We start from the raw sequence: 20,436 nt of genomic DNA on the forward strand, positions 1-20,436 counted from the left end.
ACAGTGGCCGGCCCGGAACATTGGTCGGCATCCCGTGCAAAACCTTGCAGGCCATGTGGGAACGTCGCAATTATCTGCTGCGCCAAGACTCACAGCGTGGAAAGTGGATACTATCTTGAAGGTCAGGGCAGTGCGGGATCGTAGGTGTCAAGTAACACAGTGTATGAGGCAGCGGGAACGCATGTAACGGTGAAGAATTAATAAAGCACATCCACTTCGGAGAAGTTTAGAGATAGAGCGCCGGAGTTCCAACTGAACCAACAGTGTCGCAAATGCCGAGCCGCTAGCTATGACAACGGTACTGCACGATCATAATTGCCTGGGCATATCAGGATGGCGGAGGCCTAGAACAGACGCAGCAGACAATGGCATATCGGTAAGTCAGATCAGCAATCAAAGAGTAGCGCTGTGCTCACAATTTCTTCAGGAGAATGCTATGAACTCCATGGTCCGTGCGAACAAGAGATGATGGCGCATCACGCACGCGGACGCGTTGGTGGAGAGGCGAAATGAGTGGTACTTCGAACAGCAGCCATAACTTCGAGCGCTCCGGGCAATGCGCCACGGTTGGGCATATAGGTGGACCGTGAGTCCCACTGAGGCGGCGGTTGGAGCGTGCATGCCGGGGTGGTACCCGTGCGCCGCTTTGCCGTAGCCACCAGAAGTGGAAGAAGAGATATCACAAGACGTGGCGGTGGACAGCATCGAGAAGGCGCAACATTGGTCGAGGAGGCTCGATGTTCCGGGTTTCGGCGCCGGAATGGCTTCTCCGGGAGTGCATGGCCTCGTGCACTTGCGCACTATTCACGAGAGGCCGAAACTAGAGCGAATCACGGTATCATATGATTCAGAGATGTACTGTTCGACTTTGAAGATTGCAGAGAATAGTTTTGTGGCTAATAAGAATATTATTTTGACATTTTTAAGCTGTGCTGCTCTGTACACGTGCGCTCGAGCTGGGCGACTGAGCACGACGACTGACGAGTAGTAGTTTGATGAGCCTTGATCTCCGGCAGCCGTCACCGGAACCAGGCAAGACAGGGGCAGCATGGACGAAACCCAAACGTCTTATCATCGCCGATAAGAGTAAGTTAGGTCTCAAGCGCGATCCCGAGCATGACCGTGCTCGCACACAGACCTGCACTTTGTTTGCGCAGTGGGAGGCCCCGGCCGTTGGCTGACTGCCCCAGTCGCGCGCCAGGGCCAAACAGACCCCGAAGCAGACGACACATTTTTTGCAGATTCCGTCATTGCGGGGGCATATTGATCGATATTTCGTGATGGCGACGGTTATCGCTGCTGATTTGCAGAGGCACAGCAGTGCGACAAAGTAAGACCCCCTTTCGGCAGCTCTCGGGTTGCCAAGACTTGGAGGACAAGTAGTTTTCCTCTGTGGCTGGCCGGTGCAGCTGCAGCTTTATGTGGTGACTGTTTAGAGGAAGCGGGGACGCGTCGTCGTCGCCGTTGATCCTCTTGTCAGCGTTATCGCGTAGGCCAAGCCCTAAGCAGGGACGGCGTCGCCCTGGTCGTATCGCGCAGTTGTCGGCTTTGCCAAGATTACTCTCTGTTTCAACGTCGTCGAGTTCAGCGAGACGGCGATGACGGGGACGGCGGCGGTTGCGGCAACAGCGGCGACGTGCAACACGCGCGCGTTTTTCAGCCACCTCCAGAAGCTCAGAACTATCCCCGATGTCAGAAGAAAGCACGCACAAATTGCGTGTCTTCGCGATTTTTTCTCTTCCTTGTGCTTCTTATCGCGGGACGGTTGGGACCTCTTCGCGATCGTTGTTACGTAACGTGGATTGGGTCTTGCTCTGGTCACCGCAGCACAGCAATTGTCTTCCCTGCGGGAACCTACCGCGCGCCCAGGACTTGGCAAATGGCTTGCAAGAACCCGTTGCCCGCGCATTGTGCACGTTTCAGCTGCTTTGACCGCGCAATGTAACTTGTTACTGCGCGGTTATCATAATTCTCTCTGTGGCAGGCCTGAAATTGAACTGCTCTAATTTCTTGAGCACGTTTGGAAGTTGTATTGAATGTCACATGCGCGTGCATATGCGCGTGCATTTCCATGTATGACTGCCGAGAGCAAATATTTGCTGGTTATATGATATCCGCGTATAGATTATTATCAGCTGGTCTTGGCAAGCAAAGCGAGCGGGCGAGAAACCGAGCTATGTTGTATCGAGAGCTACAGGTAAGCGGGAGCATTCTGGATACGATTGAACAACAGATCCGCACAGCGCAGGCACATTTGTATGTTTAGTTTTCGCATTCTGCACGGAGTGAAGGCGTGTTGGTATCATACGCACACATCCGCCTGTCTGTAACCGTAGATGAAATCAGGACTTTTCTATCGAACTGAAACGATATACCAGTGATAGAGTAGACCACCATGAACTTGCGCTACCTGATTAGTAGTGACAGACTTTTGCAGATGGCAAGAGATTTCTTCTGCCCGTAGCATGTGGTACCAACTGTGGAACCTGGAGTTGAAACAACAGGCAATCGTTGGCTCTACCATGACTCTGGAATAACCGCTCCCGCTCTGTTACTGTCCTGTCCCTAGCTATACCTTCCAACTAGTCCGCAATCTGATAAGTATTCAAACTGTCTACCGAGCAAAAGAAACGAAAGGATAAATGACACCCGTCAAGCGCCAGCCGTACGCATCTCCGATTCTCAAACATAGGTCACAACCGCTTGTTAGAGTATTCGCGGCAGGCAGAAACTCACTTCCCTCGATCGGGACGCAGGCCGTGACGTGCTTCGTGATATATCGAGCTAAGACGATGGGAGCCGGTGGACGGGTACGCGTCGCTCAGATTACCTGCTTGAGAATGAGAACTCGGTAGAGAGTACGGAACGTTGCTCGGCGTTCTGCGCGGGCGAGCGCACAGTGGTTTTCTATAGAGCCGCTGACGTTGAGGCCGATGAGGTCTCGAGGACATGTTGTGTGCGAGGTGCATATCTGTCGCCACAAGAGCAGCATATTCAGTCACCACTGTGGTAATGGAGAGCGTCGACACTCGCACAAAGCTCACATCTGAAGATTTGAAAATGATTATGATGCCGTTCGTTGATTTGCAATACCATTTGGCACTATTGCTATTCAGACATGAAGGACAGATAACTTTTCATTTCACTATTCGGCTCTGCATCTTGCCACTGTCAAGCAGGATAGCTGATCAGCACGGTACTGGCTTACATGACGTTGATACTACAATTAAACGAGATACAGACCAGCATGACCTTGAACGTGTTTACATCACACAAATGAAGCTAATTTGACACTCGTCTTTCTTATGCAAGTGATCTTAAAGTGCTGCCTCTGAATGTCATACCGACGTTCGTGTGACTACGCAAGGTAGTAGTGGACTACCATGACGCAAGAATTTTTCCATCGTTGCAGACAACTAGTTGGTCAGGATATCGAAAGCCAGAGTGATTTCAAGTCGTTGACATCAACATTTCTACATTTGAAGAATGCCCATGCTATTTTGATCGGAGAAACGGGCCATGAAGTTGCTTACTGCTGACACAGAAGAAGGATACGCACGTCCACCATCTTGTACTACTGTTTTGCTTTTTCGCCATGTATGGTCTTCGCTCGAGTCACCTTCGCGATGGATTATAACCCTTTTCATTCTCAGTCGCTGCAACCAGTGTGTAAGAGCAATATATATTACCGACCATGTCAATGCAATATTTACGTTAAATTAACGCTTTTAAACGCTTTAACACACGTATGTCCAGCTTTATCTTGTTTGATCGAATTGCTTTCACACCGCAAGTAGGTCTAGAAGTAGTTCTGATGACTATGACGGTACAGGTTTGGTAGTCAGATCAACGTCGACGTCATAACGAAATACTTACTTTAGGCTGCATTTGGTTTACTATAATTACGAGATACATGTCGTCGTCAATGAGCAATAGACAGGCACGAGACTTGAAACATCAACATGCGCTCGCAAAGCCTGTATCACTTGGCTCACTTGCCTGTAGACATATTGCTAATAAACCGTGATGGCACGCCCAGACAGCCCTTTCAACATGCAGGTTGATTGGCATCCGAAAGAACAGGAGAAGTTCGGACGGCTATTCCGGTACTCGCTGCGCACCGGTTGCAGTAGGATGTAAAGTCAGTCAGACCTACCAATCTACTGCAGTCCAAGTGAACAGTAGCAGATTCAGATGATACAGTGAGCATATTGACTTACCGTGTATGGTGAAGACGGAGTGAGTTAAGAGAGGACTGCCGCGCGGACGCGCAGATGCGGCACAAGCACGGTGCGGCGCGATGGTTATGTGTACGAGCCCCTTGCTCCGCCACGATGCTGTGCTGGCGCAGCACTAAACAGTCGGACGCATCGACAACTCTTCACTCCTCCACCCACCGCATCCCAATACCGCCCTCGCATATCCTCCCGCGCGTCTCCGCATTCCAAGGCGCAACTCCACTCCACCCGTTTGTTGTTGTTGTTGTTGTCGTCGCTGCTGTTCTACCGCCGCCGCTGCCGCTGCACCGCCCTATTCCTCCCACGCACAGCCCCCTCTCTGCGTGATCCACACCCCGCGAAATGAATCCAGAGTGGTGAGTTCGGACCTATGTGTTTGGTGCATACGCGTCATTTTCGGTGTGATCTGCGGCATGCACTATGTGTTGGGCTAGTGGCTGATGTTGGTGTGTTTTATAGAGTTGTCATGTTGCATTGTTCCCTGTGCTTCGAGTCGTCAGCACCGAGCGCGCGTGCGATGAGGCCGCGGAGGTGGCGCATCGACGCCTTCGGCGCAACGAGCACCCCGCAATGGCGATGCTGACAGTTTTGTTTTAGATACGACTATCTGTTTAAGCTGCTTTTGATCGGCAACTCGGGCGTCGGCAAGAGCTGCCTACTACTGCGGTTTGCAGACGACACGTACACAGAGTCGTACATTTCCACGATCGGCGTGGATTTCAAGATCCGGACGATCGAGCTTGACGGCAAGACCGTGAAGCTTCAGATCTGGGACACGGCCGGGCAGGAGCGTTTCCGAACCATCACGGCGTCGTACTACCGCGGCGCGCACGGCATCATCATCGTGTACGACGTGACGGACCAGGAGTCGTTTACGAATGTCAAGCAATGGCTGCAGGAGATTGACCGCTATGCGACCGAGGGTGTCAACAAGCTCATCGTGGGCAACAAGTCCGACATGGTCGATAAACGAGTCGTCGAGTACGCGGCCGCGAAGGAGTTCGCCGACGGCCTTGGCATCCCATTTTTGGAGACGTCGGCGAAGAGTGCGACTAATGTCGAGCAAGCATTCTTGACCATGGCGCGACAGATCAAGGAGCGAATGGGTAGTGCAACCACCTCTGGTGGCAAGACTTCGATCCGGCTCGGCGATGGCGAGGCCATCCGCCCCGGCGCCGCTGGCGGTTGTTGTTAGATTCTCCTGTCGTTTTCGTGTTCGGTCGGCTCTTTGGCCAGGAATATCTCTGTTTTTCGTGTTTTGTCCATTATGTGTGCGTGCGTTTTATCCGTGTTTGTGGTTTTAATTTTACTTTGTAACGATTTGTCGTCTCGCAGCAGAGACACATATCTCAACACGTTTGAAGGGAAAGAAAAAACAAAACAACAGATAGCTGTCGATCTTTGCTAGTTATGGTACATGTGTGTGTATGTGTCTGAGTGAGCTCTGGCGCATATACATGGTCGTAATAATAATTTAGTTAAGCTAGCGACAGTGAGTTACGCGAGTGTCTTGCGGCGTCGAAGTACGCGTAGCAGCGCGACGGCGACGGTAAGGAGCTGTTCCTTGAAGTAGAAGAGCAGTGCAGAGGTGAGCACGCTCTGGAGGAGTTTGGAGTCGAGGCCTCGGTAGAGACTGGACCAGCCCTCGGTTTGGGCGATGGCACGGAAGGCTGCAAATGTGGATGTGGGCGGCTTTGCGGTGGACGCGTCCTCACCCGCGACGCGCTGGCGCAGCTGCATGCGTGCCTTAACGGTGATGTATGGGTATGTGGTAATGGTCGCAATCAACTTCCCAAGCGCGCCGAGGAGGAAAAAGTCCAGTGGCCGCAGCTTGCGCCGGCGTTGAATGACAGCGCAGAGCCGCTCGAAGATTGTGTACTGGATGATGGGGTTGAGCGTGAGCACGAGCGAGGGTGCGAGGCCGGCAAAGAACGCCTTTGGCCCGTCATGGCGCAGCATGTCGCGGATGACCGCGAACGCGGAGTGCGAGCCGCTGACGGTCTGGCGGGTATTGACGACCCAGATTGGGTTGGTCGCGAAGACCGTCACCGCGCCGGCGGCAGCGCCAGCAAGAATGGATTCGGCAGTCGACATGGTGGAGGACCCGGCAGCCATGCCGGCGGCACTGCCGGCCATCCGACGGCGGCGGGTGAATGTGCTCCGCGTCCCCTCGTAGATGTAGTAGTAGACAAAGTTGGTGACGGAGATGCCGAGCAGTGCGGATTGCAAGCCAGAGTAGAGGCCGGAGACGCCCTCACGCTGCACAATGCCGGCGGCGGCCCCAAGGAGGGTCGAGCTGCGGCGGCGACGGCGGGGTGATTTGGGTGGGTCTGTGTTGTCGGTTGTGACAGTGGCAGCAGCGGCAGCGGCCGCCGCGTCCAGAGACTTCTGGCGACGATGCTCTGTCTGCGCGCGTGTGGAGAGGGTTATGAGCGGGTAGGTGATAGCCATGGCGACAGCGCCGCCACCTGCACCGGCGATGGCCTGGGCGACGGAGTCTGGGGGAGCAGCCATAGGGGTATGTTGGTGGTGGAGGTGATGAGCCGAGGAGCTTGGTGGTGGCAGGATGTTTATATAGCGGCGCGGATACCACCAAGTCAACGACGGGACGATGAGTGCGGGGCAGGGGCTATGTCAGGTTCCACGAGCCCCTGTCCACGTGAGCCGCTGTCAGCACAGGGTTTGGGCCCCGCGCTTGCTCGAAGCGGCCTAGCGCGGCGGTGGCAATCAAATTTTTTTGGGGCCCGCTTTTTTTGTGGTTCGTTCTTCGCTCTTCCTCTTGCTCTCCACCGCCGTCTTTGCGACCTCGATTCACGTTCTCCACCGCACAATATCTCCCCCGATCATTATAACAATGAGCTACGAACAGCCAGGATACGGTGCGCCTCGTTCCGGCGGCTTCGGCGGCCCCGGTGGCCCCGGACGTGCCTGCTACAACTGTATGCCCTCCCCTCTATGTTCTTTGTCCTCGTCCGGTGGCCTCTGTTTTTTCTGGGTCTTGTCAGGGCGCGGCATTGCTGCACCGTGAAGAAACAGCTGACCAGCGATTTTTGCGTCGAATAGGCGGCCAGTCTGGACATCAGGTATGTAGCTGTCGCCACGATACGCCATTCGCTTCAGAGAGGTACTGACTGGCGTGACTCCAGGCCCGCGACTGCCCCCAGCGTGGCAACCCCATTTGCTACAACTGCGGCCAAGACGGCCATCTGAGTAAGTTATTCTTTGTCCTTGTCGCTGATATGCCGCAAGACCCCCCGATCCGCTGTTCTGACACCCTCTAGGCCGCGACTGCTCCGCTCCTCCCAAGGAGAAGACTTGCTACCGCTGCAATGAGACCGGCCACATTTCCCGCGAGTGCCCGAACTCCGCCCCCTCCTCCGACCGCTATGGCTCCGCACCTGGTGGTGGTATGTCGTCCGGCGCCGAGTGCTACAAGTGTGGTAAAGTCGGTCATATAGCTCGCAACTGCACCGCTGCTGGTGCCGGCGGCTACGGCGCGGCTCCCTCTTACGGTGGTGCCGGTGACCGATCTTCGCAGACCTGCTACTCGTGCGGCAATGTCGGCCACATGTCTCGCGACTGCACCCAGGGCCCCAAGTGCTACAACTGTGGCTCGCTCGGTCATCTTTCGCGTGACTGCACCCTCGCCCAGGACCGCGTCTGCTACAAGTGCAAGCAGTCCGGCCACGTCCAGGCGCAGTGCCCTAACGAGCAAGTTATGTGAAGTGGCTCTCGTGCGCTTTGCAGTCTGATTCTTGTTCTTCTCTCTTTATTATTTTATTTCTTTCTTGTTGGTCGCTTCCAGGCGGCGGTGGATTAAAAATGAGATCATGGTTAGGTGGCCATCCCCTTATCTGCATACGTTTGATTGAGAACATAAAAAGGAGCCATTTTTCTTATTTTTTGTGTGTTTTTTTGTTGACTGATTGACTGAGTTGACTTGGAAGTCCCCCTGACGACATGATTTACTGCATCATTTCATTGTTGAACACGAGAAGGAGTGGAAAACGGAACGAGCGAGCGAACGACGAACCGAAGTTTAGTGAGCGAGTGCAGAGCTTGATTCCCCGAGTGTGAAAGAGTGAGTGGCGACGAAAAGGGACGGAAGAAGATATACGAAGGAAAGCGGAGGGCGGGAAACCCCAAAATTGCGAGGAGAGTGGTGTGTGAGAGCTGGACTGTTAAAGAGTCCTATGTACGATTTGTTACTTGTCATCATCGCCGTGTTATTTGTTATGTCCACCATGTTTGTTCGTTTATAGTATTTGTGAATGTTTATGTTCATCCATGATTTTTAGTACAGAGTACGGTCTTGGACGCAAGAACCCGTCTTTAACAGAAGTGGTAGACGATCGCAGGTCGCGATCGCGCCGCTGGTGAGAGAGTAGCCGCACGGGTCTCGTCCTCTAATTTGTCGTGTTGACTCTGCTTGTGATCACCACTCCCTCTACCACTATCCACGCCGCAGCCATGTCACTGACAGACGACGAATGGATCGCGTTCGAAGCGTACGACTGGGATAACGACAAACAATTCACCGTGCGTATTCCAGTGTAGATCGATGCGCTCTGGATGTGCACCAGACTCGTGACTGACTCCAATGCATTCAGGACGGGCTCGCGACGGTAATTCGCAGCGCGCCGGCAACAGCGGGGCCGTTGACGGACGCGCAGCAACGCGAGGTGGAGTGCAACGCGCGGCTGTATTTCTATTCGCGCAAGGTGCAGAAGAACGCCGTGTACGCTGATTACGCGACTTGGCTGCAACAGCGACACACGAGCGATGCAGCAGGGCCGGAGGAGAGCATCGTGGCGGCTTCGGAGAAGAGTAGAAGCTCCACGCCCCAGAGAACCGGTACAACATCGCCACCTACCACGTCCGGCTCGCCTTCACTCGTCCCCACTCCCGCTTCTGCTACTGACATCGCAAGCCCGCCGGCCCCGTCGAACACGCCGTACCCATCTTCCTTCGCACATATAATCGAGCTGATCACCTCCGGCAAAGAGATTCCGGGGATTAAACGAATACCAAACATAACGCTCGGTGATGCGGCGGCGTCGCAGAGCGAACGGGCAGTGCGGTCGAAGCCGTGGGAGCGGGGTATTGGCAGAGGAGGGGGAGGCGGAGTCGGGGAGTTTGGGCTGTGAGATGGAGTGTGGAGTGGTAGTGGTGATGGGAGGTGTTACGGCGCACTTATGTGTAACAATTTGATTATTTGCTGGACGCTTGCACTTGTTCCAAAATAGTATCCTTCCCAAACTACGGTCTCTCATCTGCCTTCATCTCCTTCCAAAGGAGGTGCGTTCTCGCTAACGTATCAATTGCAGTTGCCTACACTCGCTCTGCGGCTTCTAATCGTGCTTAGGCCTGCTTTATGTGACAATGCTTCGATTAGAATCCCGACGCTCCGGTTTCTAAAGAAAATATCTTCCAAAGCTAGGACCCTTGAATCATATTTATATTCTCCGTCTCTTGCACAATCCCTGTCGTCGGTAGATGTCTCCGCTCCATCATCAACTACGGAAATGGTCACATTTTCTCAATCGATCGCGACTTGTTACTCCTACTACGGAAAGCGGCATGATGAAGCGTCTTTTCCATGCGGTAATTGAACTTGTTGCGTCGTGAGACTGACCTCCTGTTGCTCGATAGCCGCGTTTCTCGGCTCGGAGTGTTCTGGACATCGCTCCAATTCGATATATAAGTTGGGTTTAATCGACCCTGTCGGTATCAAATAAGCATCCGCTGATTGCGCCACCAGCTACTGGAATTGCCGACGTCGCTGCGCTAGCTATGCTCATTGGAACTCGAACCACATCAAGTCATTCTATATCATTGCAATCTCGTACTTCATCACTCGCATCAGCCCGTTGAGTAAGACCTGACAATGATTTTAGTCGATCATTAGCATTGCTGGCTGCTGTTATTATTCTTTCAGTGAAGTTCGTGATCGCCCGTTTAATATTCTCGTCCCATGGTTCGTCGTGTCTCCGCATTGTCACTAGAGATATACGGCGACCACTTGGCTTGCAAGAAATATTACGTCATTTGCACTTCTCTTTGTCTTGCTTCATATCACAACTGCCACTTCAGCATTGATCGTAACGTCCTGAGCTTGAATCCTGGCTATCGAGCTTCTTTGATGACGTCGACTATGTGTACATCAAACACAAACGGATGAGGGTTAAACTTGCCCGACAATTTCCAGACTTTCTCCTTTCCAGTTTTCAGCACGGACAGCGTAAACGTCGTAGGCAAGCGATACATACCACTGAGAAATACTACAGCCTCCTCTCCGGAGAGGCGGCTCATATATGGAGTAGTGAAATTATTCCGAGTGTCAGCGTCGTTCGTCTCAAGAACAGCTTCGCGGTCATTGGAGTGAAGTTAATGTGCAAAATTTTGGTAAATTCGATTACTTCATCAGTAGTATTGTATTTCATTCTGTCTTACTATATACTTTTGCTCTGTGTACACTCGTGTGGAATTTTTGCTCTCGAGCTGCGGATATTGATGGGTGCCTAGGTGAGATGCCGGTTAGCCGGTACTATTACATTATTCATACCGAATTTGGCAACCTTCATCTGAACTGCCGCAAGACGATACTTTCTAGTGTCCTCTCTTTGGTACTATCATTTGGTGTGCTGACGGCTAAAGTTACCAGGCTTCGACGCCCGGCCGAACTGACACAGACTGTTCTATGCCTTCGCCTTTCGTCACATTGTTCAAAACTTCACTTCAAGCTATGGTTGACCTTTGTCGCTTGCTAGATAAGAGACGTGTAACTGTAAATAGAAACGCCTATCACAATTGGCAGAGGTATCATCAGCGGAGGTATAGGAGCCACACTTAATTGTAGTCGCCAACACGCGTCCGCGTGAGTCAGCAGTCTATGTAGTTGTAGCCACAGTCACCGCATCAATGCCGCGCGAGTCTACTCGTGCTGGCATCTCTTGTACTTCAATATTGACAATAAGTGAAGAAAGTATAATCCTATGTGTGTGGCGTAGTTCATGACACGACTTTGTGCTTTGAATTTGAATGTGACTAACTACTTGCTGTGTTGGACCCGCTTGGGGATGGACGTACGAGGAATATAAATTGCATGCGAGGGTATGATTTCGACAACGACAAAACGATCGCCATGTATATTTTGGAGCTGAATGACTGTTTTATCTTGCGGGTCGGTCTTGCGAATATGCTGAGTGTACCAGCTTTCTATTCAAAATGATACCCTTCAAAAACTGCGGCCCGCCATATCCGTCCTTTCAGCCTCCTCCCAATTAACATATTTTCGTCGATCATCCATCACGCTTTCGCTTACTCTATCGCTGCTTGCTGATCTTAATATGGAAAGCCGCAGTGATGAATCGTTTTCTCCATGTGATAGTTGAACAATTGCGCGACGTATTCATTATTAGCCCAATTCCTCAGCACGGCATCCTCTGTCATCGCTCCAAATCGATATAAAAATTCGGTGTGATCCACTTTATCAGTACCATACAACCACCGGCTTACCAAGGGTGTCATTACTGAAATAAATGAGCTGATAGCACTGCCAGCTGCGGGAATCGCCGACATCGCTGCGCTAGCGACACTTAATCCGAACTCAAGTCTCTGCGCTGATTCGCGTTTCTCCTCAATCGCGTATTTAACAATGCGCATCAGTCCGCCAACCAAAACTCCAGTGATGATTGCAGAAAAAACTATTTTCGACTTCTCTTCGCCGCTATACTGAAGATCACTCGTAATTTGCGACACGGCGTTACTGATCTCTTTCCGCTCTGCTTTATCGTTGCGTGTCATTGCTGCGAATAGGTATGCGGCCACAACCTGACTCGCTCGGAATATCATCTCGTTGGCACTTCTGCATATGTCGCCTTCTCCGATTTTCACGGTCTCAGCTTCACCCGGGATTTGAACTTGCATACCTGCTAGAGCTGCCTTCTTGATAATAACTGTCATACCGCCATAATACAGAAAAGGATGTTGATCATGCTTGCGCCACACCCCAAAGAATTCCGTTTCTTGCGCAGTAAACACCGCCTCAGCAAACATGTCAGACAGACAATAGACGCCGGCAAGAATCATCACTGCACCCGCTGCAGACACTGTATTATTCCAAAACATTAGATGGCCACCTAGTGATTTGCCCGACTGTGTTTGAGCGGTCTGAATCCGATTCTCTGCATCAGCAGCAGACGTAGCAACAGTCTCGTTGTATTTGATCTTTATTTTGTCTTCATATCCTTTGCGCAACTCTTCAATCAAAATGTGAGTTTTCTTTGCCTGTACAATGCTTTGGAGCTTCTTGAACACTATATTTGAATTCTTGCTCATAAGTTCAAAGTATCCATGTGGTGCTTGGTCAAGGCGAGCGTTCGCATAAAAATAGGCTTGTACATTATGTCCACCGAACCGACCATCTGAGGTAAATTGCGACCCTCGAGGTCGCAGTGGAACATTTTCTTGAGCGGCTCTGACGTTAATGACCAGCCAGCCTTCGTCGAAATGTAACGGTTTCGACGAGTTATCTTGTGTGCCCTGAAATGTTGGCATTGTGAGCGGGTGGCCGCTGTACAGCCGTTGCGAAGACACGTCAGTCCGTGTATTTTCCTCGCTCATCTTGTATCGTCAAGATTCAAATCTGTATTGCGTATGCGATCGAGGGGTGTACAAGAACGAGGATCGTGAACAGATGAGCACTCTTATCATGACTCGCGTATTTCCAGTTGCTGCGTTAGGAAACGTACGTACGGCTTGATTATTAACTCTATTGCTCTTTAGCGCCGATGTACACGTGCTCAACCTCCCAGCCAATTTTCCCTTCAATCGCGCATGCATGGTTACACACTTCGCTAACACGAAATCCGCAATGGCTGATTATCCTATGCAATAATTGCTGAAGTCTAGGTAGTCGAAATGACAAACTTCTGTTGCCTCGTTGACAACCCTTTGCTCCAATTTTGCGGATAGGCGAATGACGTAATCCGCGCAGTCCCCATGCTGCTGTCGAATATCGCCTTGCTGAGCGCAGGCGCCATGACACTGATAGACCGTAGTCGGAGAATGATCATACGTGACAGCAGAATAAGAAATATTGACATATGCTGGAACTGTAGGAAGCTCTATTAATGGCATATTCAAGCTGTTCGGCTTTCCATCGCCGATCACCTCGCCTCTTCTAATCTCCACCCGGTGCAAGGCGATCTCGTGACGTTGTCGCCTTGGCGAACTTGAAAGTTGTGTCGAAACTGACAACCATGCCACGCTCGCACTCAAGCGCGCTCTGCCGCAATCCCCTGAGCCGCACCATCAAACGAGCGTGCATGCACACCGAAGAACTTTCTTGCCGCGCAGGCTGATGTATCATATTAAGCGGCAGTGTTTAATGAATACGAACCGCTAATTATATCACATCAAGTTTTGTATCACATCTCATCACATTGCTTGCTTTTCTGCATGGAGTTTCTGAATGGTATATGTTCCGCAGCTGCCTATGCTCTTGCTGCTGGCATAATCAACCATTTGGCCACTGTAGATCCCCTTTCAGCACGAGCGCGATATTGTGGAAAAAATTCTCGCGCAGCTCTTCTGCCCATCGTACTGCTCTCATAAGTTCTGACCCAAGCTCTAATGGCGCCTCTCTCTCCTGTGGCGCAAACGACTAGCGACACAGTGTTCAAAGAGTTGACTCAGAAGATGCTACTTTCTATTATCACATAAATATGATCGACCTGCGGGATTTGATTCGATTGAAGGTTATGCTGCTGCTTTCCAGAGGAGCCTTAAAGACTATTCTCCTACGTGTGCTCGGACTGGCATTCTCTTGGACGTTGCGCTGATGGTTGCCTCTTAGCATTTTCTTACTCTTCGCGTTGTCGTGGAGAGTTAACCTGTTGTATCGCTTCACTAGTTCTGACTACCTGCATATTTTCTTTATTGGTGTATTTGCGAAGACAGTATGGTTTTGTCGAGCATTCGGCCTTGATTGGGTCTGTCAATGGCCCGCGTTTGTGGCCTTGTTAGATATCTGCTTCGCAATCTCGTTCCTCTCCTGGTTGCCCCTTCTATCTTCTCATCAGTATCCTCCTCTTCGTCGTCCCTATACCTACGCGGCAGAATCTGAGCCAGTGTTAATTCCTCATATCCTCTGTCTTCCGTGGTATGATAAGTACGTTGTGTGTACATCGTGATCGTTCGTAGTGGCCAGTTCTAGCGCACCCTCCAGCTTTTGCTCATTTCTCACGTTTTTGCGTCACAGGCTAATTCGTTGTGAGTCTGGCATTTTGCAAGTCCGTTGACCATTTTAGTGCAGCTTGTATATGCCGGTTGCAGATTGGTCAGTTGTGAGGGCGTCAGACTCCATGGTAAACGGCGACTTCATAAGTTGAGTTGCAGCACAGCAGATTCTCTTTTGTGTGGTCGTGGTTGCGATTCCCACCGCCCGCTGAAGCCGAGTCACGCAAGCTACATCAGAGAAAATACTTAGGTCGTCCCTCCAACGAGGTGTGGATGAAAAGTGAACCGTTGATGTATTGCGTAACAGCCCTGTCGCAAAAAGTGCGTACACTCCCCATCTCCCGTCTCCTCAAATCTGCAACGCCCTTCCCACATGCCTATTTCCGGACCAGCTTCTCACCACAGCAGCGATGCACATCACCCTCGACATCCCTACACTCCACCGCGAATACGAAATTCTCCACCTCATCCAGCACCACTATAAGAACCAATACCGTCTCGCGCGATGGTGGAAGTACGTATCCCTTGTGCACCGCAATTTGCGGCGTCTCATAGTAGCGGGTGCGCAGATGCCTTCACAACCCCGCGGCGGAGGCGCGTTGCACAATGCGCGCGCCGCGCAGGCCGCCATGGCCGACGCGAGCCCAGAAATAATCGGTAAGATTATGGAGAAGCGGAGAAAGCGGCATACGAAGAGGCAACTATATCGCAGGCGTCATGGACGGATGTGCGACAGACCTCTGGCAGTGAACGTCGTCTCAACCGCGCCGTATACATACCCCCCAGAAGACGACACGCTCGTATACGTCAACGCACCTCTTTCACATATGCCTCCGTCCCCCACCACCTCAACTCCCACCGAGGTGGTCGAAACCGCGGAAGCACTGGTGTACCACATTATCCCCCGCGGCGTGCGCGCGTTTCAACGGATAATTTGTGAAAATGGCGGACGCAGGATAAAACTCGCGCTTGTGCTCATCGCGTGCGTTGCGAAGGTATGGGGAACGTTGCGGAAGGATACGAGGGCGTTTAGACCGACCAAGAGGGTGTTGTTGCACCGTGCTGAAAGGGAGGCTGCGAAGGCTGCGTTGAGCGGACTCAGCGGTATGGGTGTTTGTGGAGATGTAGATTTCGGTGAAATCGTGGGCCGCGGCGGTGCAGTCGCCACGTACGCGCGCGAAGCGGTTATGGAGTTAATCGAGATCGCGGACGACGACGAGTATGACAGAGGTGGTGACGATTTTGATGACCGGTCGAGTGATATTCTCGAGGTCATCGCATTGAGCGACGATGAAGGTTACGACGACGGCGCGCCGCTTGCATACAATGCCGAGGACGCTCCATCTGATGAGGTAGCGTTGCATGGGCCTTTAGAGCAAGGGAAGGTGCTGATTCTGCATGATTCGGATTCGGATATGAATGACGCGCCAGTTATCGCACAAGAAAACAAGCCTGCACGAACCAGCGACCCAGATGCGGATGAACTGCGGTTTTTCTAGTGTTAGATAAATTACAGCTATGTACATACAAACCCAAACGCCTACTCGTCCTCCTCAATTTCATCTATCCCTACAGTTCTCTCCTCTTCCTCCTCCTCCTCCCCCCCTTCCTCCTCCTCCTCCTCCTCCTCCGCCGGCTCCAACTGTCCCCACAGCGCATAATCCGGCTTCCCTGCCCCTCCTTCCTCCACTGTCTCAAGCACGCCAAACACGTCTCCATAAAGCGGTCTATTTGTCGCCTCGTCCACAGGCGGCTTTCCATACCCACCCGGCTGAAAGCCCCACTGTGCACCGTGTGGGATCGGCGCGTTGAGACCCGGGATTTTCAGACCGGGGTAGTTCGGCGGCGGGCCAAAGCGCTGCATGTTGAGTAGCCACGGCGGCGGGGCGCCTGGGGGGATGCTCAGCGCGGCGACGAGTTCGTCGGATAATAACCCGGGTCGGCGGTCTTGTACATTAGTTTCCAATTCCTTCCCTTCGTAGTATATCTCGCCGAAGGTGGTCAACTTTGGTGGCGTTTGGAACTTGAAAAAAGCATCGTGTAGCTTTTGGTAGTCGATGTCCAAACGCCCCATTTTCGGCTGCACGCGCTCGCGTGTGCGTTGTTTGAGCGTGGATTCATCTTCTTTCGTGTTGTCGCGCATGTCCATGATGCCTGTGTGCTTAATGAAATCAGGGAGCTCAAAGGGCGGTTTTTCGATGCCGCGTTTGGACGAGAGGTATTCCCGCTTCACGCTCCAGTGGCGGGGAACCGGGACCACGTTCTTTGTGCTCTTGATTTGTACAAGTAATAACGGATCCTCCGCATCGGCGTCGAACCACTACATCGTTAGTCACCCATTGTATATATACTCGTACCGGCGTTGGTGGACTCACCTCAACAGCATCAGGCCGCGCCGCAAGCGCTTTCAATTGCGCGATCGACATCTTATTCATCTTGCGCAGCTTTTTTTTACTCATAATCTGCTCCAGCGCGGCTGCTTCTTGCTCTTCGTCCTGGATGTTGTCGTCTTCATCGCTGTAGTATATTTCGCCTTTATTTTCATCCTCCGGAATTTCAAGATCCTGCGCATGTTAATAGAGGGGATGAGGGTGGAAGGAGATGTGAGTATGCAGACCTCTGATGGCTTGAATTTGTCGAGAATAGCTCTATACACTGCGAACGCCGGATCGTTGAGCATGGGATCCTCGCCTTCATCCTGCACTTCATCATACTCAACCGTCACCTGCTCATCAGTATAATACTACCACAAATTATTAGTATACCTCCCAGCCCGCAACAACACGAAACGTGCACTTACAGACTCGGCGTCGGACACATCTGTACCAGCCACCGAGGATTCGCAGGAGGACGATTCAAGTTTCCGCGCTTTGGCACGTTGTCGTTTGAGTTGATTCTTTGTCGGTTTCCTTTTTTTGCCGGATAGCAGCGCGACGGCGGTGTCAGTCATGGCTGTGGGCGCTGAGGAAGTAGTAGTAGTAGAGGTGATGACGATGTTTGCGGAGCGCACCGAAATGCTCAGCCGATTTACATCACCACCTTCACACTCCACCCAGCCACACCACCACGACCACGGCTACACGGAATGCCGCACCTCGTTCACGCGCACTGCCGTCGCGCAGTAGCTACACGCCGCGCTTACGCACGGCTGTGTCTATGTGTTCTGCTCCGCGAGACACGAGCACCTGCGTCCTCGCTGCGCACACTCGCGACCGATGCGCTCGTCGCCGCGAAGTCGGAAGCTGGAAGCGACCCCTCGGCCACCTCCGGCGGCGGCGGGGGAACAACGCCGTTTTCAAATCTTCCGCTGCAGCAGGCACAGCAGAAGCAGCAAGAGAATGAGACTATGCCTCCGCTACCGGCGCCGGCGCCCTATACAACTACCTCGCTCGCGAACTACCGCTGGCGGCTGCTTAAGGAACTGTTTCCAGACGGTATGCCTTCTTCCCTCTCCGATTCCGACTCCAATACCACCGCCTCCTCTACCCGCCACCGCCGCCGCAATCACCAACAACATCTAAGCCAACCAACGCCACTGAACAAACCAATACTCGCTCCTCCACACCACCCGCGCACGACGCCGACGGTGCGCGACGTTTCGCGACGCTTGCGCGCAGAGCGCACGGCGAATCTAATGCCTGGTTTGACCACTGCGCAAATTGACGTACTTGATCGTGCGCGCAACGCCGCAACGCCGACAGAGTGGATGCTCTCAACTGCTGCTGCGGCGGCGAAGGCGGATGCTGCGCAGCAGCAGCGTACTGTCTTAGAGGAGACGGCGGAGTGGCCTTTGCTCAATGGGGCCCGGCCGAGTACTAAGAATGTGCGCGGGGTGGAGTACAGTATGGCGCCTGCGATTGCGCACGATAGTGAGGACGGGAACGCGACGCCGTGGTATATGAACAAACGCGCCGTGCGCAACGAGTACCGCTCCGACGCGGACACACCCGCTGGTACGATGCCGCAATCGCCGGGGTACAATCAACCATGGTATACCTCTGAAGACTTCCGGGAATGGCTCATATCCCGTCCCCTCGAGCGTAAAGACCCTGAATACCGCCCCGCGTCCGATCCCACCACTCAAACGTACCAGCGCTTCGCGATCCACTTCTGGCCGCCGTTCAACTCTATCGAGGAGTCGCTCCTGTTCCGGCAATACCTAAGCCGCTTCGGCGTAATTGTGCAGTACATCAACTCGCTGCACTATGACCGCAAAGCTTTCTCTAACGGCTTTCTCACCGTCGCGTTCCACGACCCGGGGGATATGATATACCACCAACTAGTGCGGGAGTTTGGATTCCGCTGCGTACCGGTGAGCGGGAAAGTGCAGGTTCTGTCATCCTACGCGGAGCGCGTGAAGCTTATGAACCGCATTGGACTCGATCCGGAGAAGCCAAAGATGTTTCTAGTGCTGCGCAGCCCCGTGTCGATAGACGAGTCGGGACTGCGGTTGATGCTAAACGAGGCGCGGATCGGCGTGGACGAGGAGCCGCTTACGTATCGGCAGCAGCTGCTGGAACAGTACACGGAGCGCCTGATGTCTGGGTTTGAGGGCTTCCAGCGGCAGGGATAGATATGATAATACACTAGTATAACTACTTTTTAGAGTGACAGAGACCAACAAAGACAAAAACATATATCATAGGAAAGACAATCGTGTGTGCTCAGCTTTGCCGGTATCTGTAGACGGAGGAGGGCCCGTTGGACTCTGACGGTTGCAGCTCCGTGGAGTCAACTGCCGCGGAGAGCACACCGGACGCGATAATCGCTGCGGCAGCGTCGTTGTCTTCAGAGGGAAACCCCGTGGCCGCGAACGCGGGGCCGAAGCCTGTGAAGGGCAGCGCTTCCTTCGCCACGCGCTTGCGTTTTGGGGATGGCTGCGCCGCGTCGCCGTTTGTGATGTGCGCTGTCGAAGGTGACGTGGCAGCAGTGGCAGCGACCGCGACCGCCACTGCCGCGGCCATGCCGCTGGAAGAGTACTCCGTGACCGCGGGGGAGGAAGTCGCAGGATCGGCTGGGATCAGCACGGTGCGCTTTTTTCCTCCCCGCTTAGGCTGGTACTCGTCCGGGTGCAGTCGACGGATATGCTGCTGCTTGTGCGTGGAAGATTTGGGCCCGCGGAAGATGCGGCCGCAGATGTGACATTCCTCGGAGCGGTGTTCGGGCGGGATGGCAGCCGTGGTGGAGGATGCAGCGGGGGAAGCGGCGGACGTGGAGGCAGCGGCGGCTGTCACAGCGGAGCCGGCGAGGGAGGGCAGCGCGGGTGACCGCGGGACGGCGACGGGGGCGTGAGGATTTCCCGGGCCGTGGGAGACGGGGAACGCGTTAGCCGCGGAGTGAGAGGACGCGGAGGCGGAGAGCGCGTAGAGCGCGGCGTGGTCGATGGGGATGGCCGCGCCCCCTGTCTTGCTGCGCGCGCGGGAGGAGGTTGACCGGTGTTTGCGCGCGGCGGCGGCAGCAGCGGCGACGGGATCGATGGCGGGGTCGATGGGCAGGAATGCGGGGTCGATTGGCGGGTCCTCTTGAGACTGTGTATTGTTGCTGTTGTTGTCGTCGGTGTTGTTGTGGCTGTACTCCGCGTCGGCGTCGTCGGCGGCGGAGGCGAGGCTCGCGAGGTCGCCGGCGGAGAAGTGGTGGCTCATTGCGAGTGTTGAGCGGGGTGTGGACGCGGACGATGGATGGGCGTGGGCGTGGGTGTGGGTGTGGTTGTGGGTGTGATTGTGGTGATGGTGGTGGTGGTGGGCGGCGGCGGCGGCGGCGGCGACGGCGGCGTGGGGATGTGCAGTGCGGGCGGCGTGGGGAAGGCGCTTTGGGTGTACCTGGGGCGCCGGCGGCGGGGAGGGCGAGGCGGAGGAGGTGCCAGAGGAGAATGAAGAGGCGGATGAGTGTGACGAGGAATGCGAGGACGAGTGCGAGGCGGGGGAGGAGGTGGAGGCGGCTTCGACAGATTCGATAG

General features: G+C 53.5%; 10 protein-coding genes across 10 annotated transcripts; 5 read left to right on the forward strand and 5 right to left on the reverse strand.

Moving 5' to 3' along the window:
- Positions 1 to 1,501: 1,501 nt before the first annotated feature.
- On the reverse strand, positions 1,502 to 2,073 carry V1518DRAFT_407164 (uncharacterized protein; the record flags this gene model as incomplete). Its single annotated transcript, XM_066901982.1, has 3 exons — positions 1,502 to 1,680; positions 1,711 to 1,814; positions 1,859 to 2,073. The coding sequence occupies 3 exons, from the start codon at positions 2,071 to 2,073 to the stop codon at positions 1,502 to 1,504; spliced, it is 498 nt and encodes a 165-aa protein (XP_066757577.1).
- A 2,311-nt stretch (positions 2,074 to 4,384) lies between these two features.
- Positions 4,385 to 5,734, forward strand: V1518DRAFT_421573 (ras-domain-containing protein). Its single transcript, XM_066905249.1, has 2 exons — positions 4,385 to 4,591; positions 4,836 to 5,734. Exons 1-2 carry the CDS (start codon positions 4,581 to 4,583, stop codon positions 5,431 to 5,433), a joined length of 609 nt encoding a protein of 202 aa, XP_066757578.1. The 5' UTR covers positions 4,385 to 4,580; the 3' UTR covers positions 5,434 to 5,734.
- On the reverse strand, positions 5,611 to 6,827 carry V1518DRAFT_421575 (mitochondrial carrier domain-containing protein). The gene has a single exon (XM_066905250.1). The coding sequence runs from the start codon at positions 6,750 to 6,752 to the stop codon at positions 5,736 to 5,738; it is 1,017 nt and encodes a 338-aa protein (XP_066757579.1). The 5' UTR covers positions 6,753 to 6,827; the 3' UTR covers positions 5,611 to 5,735.
- A 265-nt stretch (positions 6,828 to 7,092) lies between these two features.
- On the forward strand, positions 7,093 to 7,962 carry V1518DRAFT_429170 (uncharacterized protein; the record flags this gene model as incomplete). The annotated part of the gene is made up of 4 exons (XM_066906117.1): positions 7,093 to 7,177; positions 7,302 to 7,321; positions 7,385 to 7,448; positions 7,520 to 7,962. The coding sequence occupies 4 exons, from the start codon at positions 7,093 to 7,095 to the stop codon at positions 7,960 to 7,962; spliced, it is 612 nt and encodes a 203-aa protein (XP_066757580.1).
- Positions 7,963 to 8,583: 621 nt separating this feature from the next.
- On the forward strand, positions 8,584 to 9,723 carry V1518DRAFT_99858 (uncharacterized protein). Its single transcript, XM_066906721.1, has 2 exons — positions 8,584 to 8,777; positions 8,849 to 9,723. Exons 1-2 carry the CDS (start codon positions 8,709 to 8,711, stop codon positions 9,383 to 9,385), a joined length of 606 nt encoding a protein of 201 aa, XP_066757581.1. The 5' UTR covers positions 8,584 to 8,708; the 3' UTR covers positions 9,386 to 9,723.
- Positions 9,724 to 11,525: 1,802 nt separating this feature from the next.
- On the reverse strand, positions 11,526 to 12,446 carry V1518DRAFT_421585 (uncharacterized protein). The gene has a single exon (XM_066905251.1). The coding sequence runs from the start codon at positions 12,366 to 12,368 to the stop codon at positions 11,583 to 11,585; it is 786 nt and encodes a 261-aa protein (XP_066757582.1). The 5' UTR covers positions 12,369 to 12,446; the 3' UTR covers positions 11,526 to 11,582.
- Positions 12,447 to 14,776: 2,330 nt separating this feature from the next.
- On the forward strand, positions 14,777 to 16,060 carry V1518DRAFT_421590 (uncharacterized protein). The gene has a single exon (XM_066905252.1). The coding sequence runs from the start codon at positions 14,891 to 14,893 to the stop codon at positions 15,977 to 15,979; it is 1,089 nt and encodes a 362-aa protein (XP_066757583.1). The 5' UTR covers positions 14,777 to 14,890; the 3' UTR covers positions 15,980 to 16,060.
- Positions 16,021 to 17,493, reverse strand: V1518DRAFT_446129 (uncharacterized protein; the record flags this gene model as incomplete). The annotated part of the gene is made up of 4 exons (XM_066906472.1): positions 17,281 to 17,493; positions 17,098 to 17,223; positions 16,856 to 17,044; positions 16,021 to 16,800 (listed from the first exon to the last, which is right to left on the reverse strand). Exons 1-4 carry the CDS (start codon positions 17,428 to 17,430, stop codon positions 16,021 to 16,023), a joined length of 1,245 nt encoding a protein of 414 aa, XP_066757584.1. The 5' UTR covers positions 17,431 to 17,493.
- On the forward strand, positions 17,407 to 19,076 carry V1518DRAFT_421593 (uncharacterized protein). The gene has a single exon (XM_066905253.1). It carries the CDS (start codon positions 17,566 to 17,568, stop codon positions 19,051 to 19,053), a length of 1,488 nt encoding a protein of 495 aa, XP_066757585.1. The 5' UTR covers positions 17,407 to 17,565; the 3' UTR covers positions 19,054 to 19,076.
- V1518DRAFT_421594 (uncharacterized protein) lies at positions 19,038 to 20,249 on the reverse strand. Its single transcript, XM_066905254.1, has one exon. The coding sequence runs from the start codon at positions 20,120 to 20,122 to the stop codon at positions 19,145 to 19,147; it is 978 nt and encodes a 325-aa protein (XP_066757586.1). The 5' UTR covers positions 20,123 to 20,249; the 3' UTR covers positions 19,038 to 19,144.
- Positions 20,250 to 20,436: the final 187 nt, after the last annotated feature.

The sequence above is a fragment of the Limtongia smithiae genome, assembly GCF_038497785.1.
Source record: "Limtongia smithiae strain NRRL Y-17922 unplaced genomic scaffold V1518scaffold_12, whole genome shotgun sequence".
NCBI classification, from domain to species: domain Eukaryota; kingdom Fungi; phylum Ascomycota; class Lipomycetes; order Lipomycetales; family Lipomycetaceae; genus Limtongia; species Limtongia smithiae.